The sequence below is a fragment of the Formica exsecta genome, unplaced genomic scaffold (genome assembly GCF_003651465.1).
Source record: "Formica exsecta isolate Colony F162 unplaced genomic scaffold, ASM365146v1 scaffold421, whole genome shotgun sequence".
NCBI lineage: Eukaryota > Metazoa > Arthropoda > Insecta > Hymenoptera > Formicidae > Formica > Formica exsecta.
Genome location: NW_021851451.1, coordinates 654,060 through 663,048, shown reverse-complemented (window position 1 = coordinate 663,048; position 8,989 = coordinate 654,060). Strand labels below are relative to the sequence as shown.

Below are 8,989 nucleotides of genomic sequence, written 5' to 3'. Positions count from 1 at the left end.
ATATATACACAATAATCTTTTATTTCTTTCTCTCTCACACATAAAATGTTTTCAATAGACCTAGTATTCTTGAAAAAAACTGCTTAATACAAGATCAACACTGTTTACTGACAATTCGCAACAGTCCACAGATTTAATGTCCACGTTCAACATTTATCACCCATAATGGACAACAGGTAACCATCAGGCTTCCACTACTGCATTTTTTAAACTACATAGAATAGGATCGATCTTATTTTCCAATGATAATATATGACCAGTATTGCAATTGTGACTAGCAATAAAACTAACAACCAGTGGTAATTTATTCATCTGGATTACCTGAGAATTGATTAAAAGGAATTCTTAAATTTTTCGAATTCCAAATGATAATTAACAGAATTGTTTATAAAAATAATTCACAGAATAATTATATAATTTAGCTATAAATATCTCTACACATCTCTATTTTCAATTATTAATTATATTAAATATGAATTAAATATTTGTTATTTGTGTTATTCTGTCAAATAATATAAACTATTTTCATTAATATATCTAATAATAATTATTCTTTTAATGTCATAATTTTTTCTGATTGTCTTGAAGCAAAATTTATATATAAGCATAAAAATATGTTTATAATTTCTATAATCATTGTGTACATGTACATATTTACCTGGTAATTACTATACATGCACATAATAGTTTTGTTCTTTCCAAGACCCAATTTACTTCCTTGGTCTGTAGCCATTCCAAAAGTAGATAAGAAACTAGCTCTTGTAGCTAATTCTGGTACCTTTTCATTGGCTACAGATATGACAGGTACCCCATCTCTGTCTGTAATTAATATGCTATGCAGACCTTCCACATTGCTTAATAATTCATAAAGAAACTTTTTCAATTCCTAAAAACAAAAAAATGTCCAAATAATTTGTGGAATTTGATAATTGTCATATGTAACTTGCGTCAATCATTATATCAATAGAGTTATGTCGAGTAAAGGAAATGTTAACAAAGAGATATTTCATATTTTGTGTAAAAAAAATCCAATTTCATCTTAATACTTTCGTACGAGAAAAAAAATAAGAAAAAATAAAAGTACACTTTATTTTTACTATAAAACTACGATAAAAAAAATTATTGGATATTTATTAATTTGTTTCACACTTGTATAATCTCGGTTAAAACTTCTTTTTTTATCGCATTATTAAAAAATAATAGAAACTTTCGTCGATGTTGTAGAAAGATGTGTATTTTTTATTTACGCAATTTGAAACAAAATACACATAACCTCAAACGCAAGAGAACACTTTTCTCCGTAAAAATATATGTATAAATGTTCAACTTACAACTGTCATCTTTTACACGAAACAAGATCGAATTAAACGACAATTGATCGAGAAAATTCTTTAAACGCATACAACGACGGTCACCCGTTCTTTCTTGATATGATAGCCGTATAGCCCGTTCTACATTGATCGCATGTCGCCAGTCGCAAGCAAATCGACCAATCACAGTCGATTATTCCGTCGAATATTCGACTGTGATTGGTCGATTTGCTTGCGACTGGCGACATGCGATCAATGTAGAACGAGCTTAATGCCCGTATCAGATTACGCATTGAAGATTGAGATTGAAGATTTTTTTTTTCTTTTTATAACCAATAATTATTTCCTTAAAAATACTTAAAGTATCGTCCGGTTCTTATTCGTTTGACTTTTCGACGATTTAAATATATGATTGGGATTGAAAATGCGCAATGATATAGTCAAATCGCAAATCCGAGTAATTAACATAACGACAAGCTCCGTGATATATTAGACTTTTATTAAATAAATGATCTGTTATTTAAAATACCTGTATGATTTAACATTTCGCTTGTATATGTATATATGATATCATAGTACGAAAAATATTTCGGCGTAAACATTAGCGTACTATTGTTAACGTGTTACGACTTATGGGCTTATCATTCGTGCGGCGACGCTCGAGCACTGATGTAGTGGTGCGAAACACTTTGTATATTATCGAATTCTTTCTCTAAACGCGATCGCGACTAATATTGAAGCATAATTTGCAATTACGCCGCTTTTACGCCATTTTTATGCAACTTTTACGCCGAGATTACGCCGCTTTTATGCCGAAATTACGCCGCTTTTACGACGAAATTACGCCATTTTTACGCAACTTTTACGCAGAGATTACGCCGCTTTTACACAACCTGTACGCCAAAATTACGCCGAGAATACGCCGCTTTTACACAACTTGTACGCCAAAATTACGCCGAGATCACGCCGCTTTTACGCCGAAATTACGTCGCTTTTACGCCAAAATTACGACAATTTTACGCAACTTTTACGCCAAAATTACGCCGCTTTTACGCAACTTGTACGCCAAAATTACGCCAAAATTACTCCGCTTTTGCACCGAGATTACGCCGTAATTACTCCGCTTTTGCACGGAGATTACGCCGAGATCACGCCGAAATTATGCCGCTTTTACGCCGAAGTTACGCCATTTTTACGCAGGAGTGCAAGCAAAACAAACAGACTTTTCGCACGAATGGCATGTTTTCAAAATGGCATAAACATTAGAGACGTTTATTCTTAATACAAGAATTAGCCAAAATTAAACGAATGTGCAACGATGATAATCCGAAAAAAGATATGGCCACGTACTATCGGCGACATGATGTCGATGATCTTCGTGTTGGTTATAGTGCCTCTCATGTACTGGTTCGGATTATGGATAGTGCTCCCGGCATTATACAAGGACGAGATTCTACTGTACTCTCTCCATTTCGTCCTCGGTAATTTCATCATGTTAAACATTGTAGGTAATTTCACGTACACGGTGCTGTGCGACACCAGTATCAAGAGGTGCATAGTGCCTGTAAGCACGGCGGCAGCCGTGGATGGGTGGAGGCTGTGTGTTATCTGTGAGTGCCTATCGCCGCCGCGATCCTGGCACTGCAATACCTGCAACACCTGCATCCTGAAGCGGGATCATCACTGCGTGTTCACCGGATGCTGCGTGGGCTACCACAATCACAGATACTTTATCATGTTTCTGTGGTATTTGTTCTTCGGCGCGGTGTATGCCTTCTCCTATGGCAGTTTTTTCATCTGGACCAGAATGTCCTTTGAATTCCCGATGTCTATCGTTAAGATGATCTTTCCCGTGGCGATCTTCTTCTTCGGTTTTGACAGTTCCATCGATCAGTTCTACCTGTTGCTGTACATCGTGTCAACAGTGGGTACTCTGTACACCGGAGTATTGTGCTTTTATCACTTTAATTTGATTCTCAGAGGCGTTGTGGGTAATGAGAGCAATAAGAAAGATTTTACATATGATATGGGTTGGAAGGACAATGTTAGAGAGGTATTTGGAGTACGATGGTATCTGGCATGGTTGCTTCCTTATGTTAAATCACAGTTACCTCACGATGGAGTCTCGTGGCATTATTTATGTTCAAAGAAAGATTGAGAATCGTTTTGATTGAGTACAATTCTTTACAAAAAATTTTACAAAAATGTCAATGATACTTTAATTACTAAGATGGAAAAAATTAATTCAACAATCGAATACATCACATTTTTAAATTAAGATAACCAGTTATCTTGCTATACTGTTAACTATATATCATACACAAAATATTGAACTATTCTTCATAACTGTTGTAAAAAAGAAATTTATATCTGTGATTAATGGATAGTATTATATATTATTTTATTAAATTGTGCACACAGACCATTACACAATTCTTTCACACTACATTTAAAGCGTTATGTATATATTGATATCTGTAATTATATATAAATATTAATTGTACCTTTCTTCTTGTGTGTTTTAAAATTAGATGAATATAAAAGACTTTCAAGTTTCTTCTGATTTCCTTAATTGTTATCTAATTTTATTATTTGATAAGAGGAAACTCTAACCACATTCAGAAGATAAAGATTTCAAAAATGAAATATATTGATTATTACTTATATGTTTAAACACAGTAAGAATATATATTTAATTATACATTATATTTTATTATAAAAATCTGTATAAGAAAGATGATAGCTTATAATATACATGAATAATAAAGAAGAAATTTCTTCTTGGCATTCTATATTATATTTACAAAATGAAATATTATTCACGAAAGATCGACTTTCATCCAGATATTACAGACATATCGAATCACAATCATATCTTTTTTACACAATCTCTCTGCTGATTATTCAAACGCAATTATGGTAAACGTCATAGGCTAATCTTTAATCCAATATTTTAAACATTTAATATTTAATTGCACATCAACATATGAGTTATCAATTTTTTTCTTTGCTTGAACATCTAATACAGTTTACCCTAAACAGTATAAAATTTGTCATGTAAATATATAAAACTGTATAAAAAATATAAAAGGAAGGTTTTTAAACAAACATTTCTGGAAGCTGCAAGCTATAAAATAGGAAAATAATTATCTCTTTACATTTGGCTTTTTTTCTTTCTTGTAGTAATTATCAGTTGTATTGTTTTTATACTGCTTAGAGAGGGTTTAATATATGTATAATACATTGCAATATGTAACGATACAATTTCGATAGAGATTCATTTCAGTCGCGACACACTCATTGTGCGTCAAATAAAAAGAACGGTTCACATTTTATATATTGTGATTTTAAAACAATTATAAATATACTATATAAATGCATACCAAACAACATGGCAAGAGTATTATTCTATGTATAGATCTCCTAGTTTCATGAAAGACTTCATTTTATGACAGTGGATCATCCATATGATCATCTGACAGCACTCTAACTTTAACACCAACAATTTTTTCAGTCTCTCTCACTTGCTCTTATTTTTGTCTCACTTTCACTTTCAAAAAGCCATCAGAAAGATTTATGTAAATTTTTGGAAGATAAATCTGCTTTATTTGATGGCGACTAGTTTGAGCATATATCATGAAACAAGGAAATACATGTACTATATAGTAATATTAAATAATCGTGTTTTATATTTAAAAAAGAATGTATATATACTTATAATTCATTCTTATTTCGTTGACTATATGTATTATTAGGCGTATCTTTATATTCTTATATCTTTCACAAGGCAAAGTGTTAAACAATTGTAAAAATCAATAATAAAGAAACATTCTAGACGCGACAAGATTATAAAATTACTAAGTTCAGAATGACTAAAAAGATCGATTTTGTAATTACATATTTGGCAATTTAATTTTTATTCCAGACTCATGAAAGAGAATACATCGTTGCTAATATGAGAGGCATTATTTTGATTTTTGTTTGAGAATTATTATTTCATTACTATTTACTGTGACTTTTCTCAATTTGATACCCCATTTAAAAATGATCGTTATAATTGAATGATATCACAACCTGAAAATTTGTGACTTACCAGTTTTTTAAATTAGGACAGATGATCTAAACGACGCTTACTGATCCAGGAATGTTGCACGACGGCGATTATGCATAGCACAAAGTGCATAAGGAAGAGAAGATCACACTTTGGGCAATAGACTGATGTGGCTCTTTTTTTTAGTTCTCTTAACAGCAAACTTAATGCATACTAGTACGAGTATCGCTGCTGAAGTAACATATAGCACTACACAGATGCTGATGTCGAATACATTCAAGTCCCAGCCAAAAGCGGTGGTGTGTTTCTCCTTGGCGAGTCTCCCCAACCTAATTTTCCAACTGTTGCTGCTGTTGATCGAGCCGAAACCGCTGTTATAGCTAATCCCCTCATATTTGATGCTGCTATAACTATACTTGGTTCTTAAATATCGCAGCACTTCTTCCTCGTTCCAGCTGCCATTAACGAATCTGCACGTCGGGCAATGTTCAGCCGCGGGGTACTGTATTTTTTTGTGCTCGGGATCTTCCGTAGCATCACCCGACAATCGAGCATTCACTTCATTATGCGCCCGCCACACCCAAAGCACGGCTTCGTCTCTGCTACGCGTGTCGAATATCTTATTCTTGCCGGCCATCTCCACGAAATGTGCGGCGCAGTCAGCACATCCGAAAAACGTTTCGATATAGCCATGCATCGCTCGTAGCACTGCCACAGGATCTTGCGAGAAATCTGCCTGAGGAACTTTATTCGGTTTCAACGCGAAGTTCACGGTTAACATATGAAATATGGTCCACAATCCGCAGGGGTATCCCCGATATGAATTCGCGCTACCCTTGCATCCTATCCACTGATGAGGCAATCCCGAGTATACCGGCGACATCTCTTCCTCCGTTGTCTTCGCTAGCTGGCTGAATTCTTCGCCGGTCATGGTAGTCCTGCTCTTGATGACGTCGCGTATCACCTCTAAATATGTGTTACTACGCCGTAGAGGAAAATACGCCGCCAGCACCGCGATGTATTTTCGTAAGGCTTCCATTTTCTCACCATCTATCGACTTGGTTAAAGATATCTCGTTGTTCATCGAATAACGCAATGCGTTCTCTAGATCGAGTTGGTATAGATAATCATCAGTCTTTTTCAACGAACGTTGTTCCTCTTCCTGCTCTTTGCGAGACTTGACAATCGCCCCAATTGTTGTTTGATGTGCATTCTCGACATTTTGTGCAATATCGTGGGATACTGTCGTACCTATTGTCTCATCAATGTTAACTCCTCTCGCGATTACGTAATCCTTAATAGCCCGTCGCACTCCCTGTCTTGACGATACTTTCACATTAACGACCCTCTGCGACTCATTGCGCCCAAAGGCTATCAAAGTCGGAAATTTGGTAACCTTGTTCATCACGCATAATAGTTCATTATCGGAAGTCACCCTGCGTATCTGCAAGCTGCTGATTCTGTGTAAATCAAGAATGACCTCCGTGCCCAAGTCGGAATCCGTATTTTCGAAAATAAAAAAGAAATACTTTACATTATTGGATGTTGTTCTCCATATGTCCGTTATTTCAACGTTCCTGCAATAAATAGAATCTTTTTTTGCAATGCAGTTGGAATGAGAAGTCTAGGAAATTGCTGTGGAAAATTTATAATATACCTATATGGTGTGATGTTAGGCCACGTGGATCCTCGTCCTTCCTGTTGTTCCATCTCAAGTCTACTGATCAAGTTATGCCTCACCGAATCGGTGTTATCCCCCTTTTCTATCACTAAACCTAAAGATGGTGGATGCGCATTCACGGAGAAATACTTCAACATTGGATAATGCATGATCTCGTATTCGCGACAGATTGGATTGTTGTCATCGTCGGCGCAATCTATCGCTGCAACTACGACGATATCGTTCCAAGCTGAAATATTTGTCATTTTTTTATTCATATTTTATTGAATATCTTTGATAACCTCTTAAATCTTTTTCTTCAAATTATTATAATGTATTTTAAAACTGCTGTACAAAGAAAAAAGATTGCACGCAAGTATTTTGACACACTTTTCTATTCTAGTCAAATTAAAAAACGCTATTAAGTATACAGTTTATCGAATAGTTCACAGTTTTTTCCTTAACTGTTTACTTAACTCACAACAGGAAACTTACAAAGAATGTCGCTTGCCAGAGCTTTCCAAGTCGGCGCGAATCTATAACAAAAGCCACACCAACTGTTGTAAAACTCAACAAGCCAACTCCTTGTGCTGCTGTAAACATTTGTTTTGAAGTTTGTGGCATTAAGAATCACTACATCATCGCTGGAATTATACAAGCCTTGACCACCCATCAGATTTTGATAATGATCCCTAAGAGGTACCGCTGCGCTGATGCAGTTTATCATCAGAGCATTCAGTAGCCACAATTTCAATACAATCCCTTTTATGTCTAGCTCCATCTTCTTTTTATATCTTTGATAATTGACATTAGAATCTTTAGATTCTTCTTTTTCTGTAATTAATATTCTAAATTAAATATTAATCTTAAATTGTAGATATTAATTAAATATCTCTTAATATGACTTAACATGAAAATATTTTAAATCAGTTTTTGAATAATTAGTTTGACTAATTAATGACTTTAAAAAAATAAATAATAATAAAATAATAAAAAAATTGAATTGGAGTAATTAATAACTGAAAATTCAGGCGAATTAAATAAGAATTAATTCAGAAGAAAATATAGAATCATATTCTTCAATTGATTTTATGTAATAATGTGAAATTTCAATATGTCAAGTTTAAATATAAAGGTATAAATTGAAAAAATACGCAAAAATAATTATCTTTCTTGTCATTTTTACTAAGAAAAAAACCTTAAAAATTAGATTAGATAATTATGATTGAAAGAATACAGCCGATAATTTTGAGATATCACATAATTCTATCATTTAAAATATAAATAGAAAAAAGATTTACTCAAAACGCATAATCTAAGATTCACGCGAAAAGAATCTACTCAGATAACACGTAAATAACGCGTAAATTTCACTTTATAATGTGAATTTGATTTTGATTTATAATAAAAATACAATAATAATACAATACGGACGCACAATAATACCTGCGTATGATTCGCGCGTTATCTCGTATCTTTTGACGTATACGTTCCTAGTCGGTTGACACGTTGAACGACAGTGGAACCTCGTTGCTTCCACCCTTCTAACATTAAAAGTGTAATTTACTAATTTACATTGATTTATGTATATACAGGATACCAATCTTTCTCATGACATGATTAAACATAACCTGACATTCAATGATTTGCCCGACGCATAGATATAAGGTTAAACCAATTGGCCGCGTTCAATGAAGAAAACCGCTCAGTAGCAATCGAACGTGATTGGCTTTTACTTTTAGTTGGATAGCGATATTCGAACGTGATTGGTATACTTTTAGAACTAATAAATCAACGTCTTGTTGACAAGACGATGCTCAACTGTGAACCTGCTGAATGCGCCCATAGATATAAGTTATCGAGCCGAACCGAATATATCCGAAAGGAACCGAACAAGATCGCATTTGGATGCATCCCGTATCCCGTTTGCGTCTATTCCTATTCTAGTCCCCCCCCCCCCTCCCCCTT

At 34.2% G+C, this 8,989-nt stretch overlaps 3 protein-coding genes across 4 annotated transcripts in view; 1 reads left to right on the top strand and 2 right to left on the bottom strand.

The window, feature by feature from the left end:
- Window positions 1-1,484, bottom strand: part of LOC115240211 (ragulator complex protein LAMTOR3-A) — a 2,064-nt gene extending 580 nt beyond the window's left edge. The window contains exons 1-3 of the mRNA XM_029815235.1: window positions 1,332-1,484; window positions 659-886; window positions 4-321 (exon numbers count right to left, since the gene is read on the bottom strand). Coding sequence (XP_029671095.1) covers window positions 184-321; window positions 659-886; window positions 1,332-1,340 — 375 coding nt within the window. The 5' untranslated portion in view covers window positions 1,341-1,484 and the 3' untranslated portion in view covers window positions 4-183. The remainder of the gene's footprint in view (window positions 1-3; window positions 322-658; window positions 887-1,331) is intronic.
- A 1,033-nt stretch (window positions 1,485-2,517) lies between these two features.
- On the top strand, window positions 2,518-4,100 carry LOC115240199 (probable palmitoyltransferase ZDHHC24). The gene has a single exon (XM_029815185.1). The coding sequence runs from the start codon at window positions 2,629-2,631 to the stop codon at window positions 3,466-3,468; it is 840 nt and encodes a 279-aa protein (XP_029671045.1). The 5' UTR covers window positions 2,518-2,628; the 3' UTR covers window positions 3,469-4,100.
- On the bottom strand, window positions 3,687-8,869 carry LOC115240198 (sulfhydryl oxidase 2-like). 2 transcript variants are annotated; one of them, XM_029815184.1, is made up of 5 exons: window positions 8,653-8,869; window positions 8,468-8,565; window positions 7,517-7,855; window positions 7,019-7,271; window positions 3,687-6,938 (listed from the first exon to the last, which is right to left on the bottom strand). In XM_029815184.1, exons 3-5 carry the CDS (start codon window positions 7,800-7,802, stop codon window positions 5,507-5,509), a joined length of 1,971 nt encoding a protein of 656 aa, XP_029671044.1. In that variant the 5' UTR covers window positions 7,803-7,855; window positions 8,468-8,565; window positions 8,653-8,869; the 3' UTR covers window positions 3,687-5,506. The 2 variants fall into 2 exon arrangements, with proteins under 2 accessions (XP_029671044.1, XP_029671043.1); XM_029815183.1 differs by having other exon boundaries at window positions 8,658-8,869.
- Between the last annotated feature and the right edge of the window lie 120 nt (window positions 8,870-8,989).

Excerpts from the sequence above, each read along its gene's own strand:
- LOC115240198 (XM_029815184.1), bottom strand. The coding sequence starts at position 7,802 with ATGGAGCTAGACATAAAAGGGATTGTATTGAAATTGTGGCTACTGAAT. Across the intron at positions 7,272-7,516 it reads TCTGGCAAGCGACATTCTTT|CTTGGAACGATATCGTCGTA; the intron begins GTAAGTTTCCTG and ends CAAATATTTCAG. Across the intron at positions 6,939-7,018 it reads CCTAACATCACACCATATAG|GAACGTTGAAATAACGGACA; the intron begins GTATATTATAAA and ends TATTTATTGCAG.
- LOC115240199 (XM_029815185.1), top strand. The coding sequence starts at position 2,629 with ATGATAATCCGAAAAAAGATATGGCCACGTACTATCGGCGACATGATG.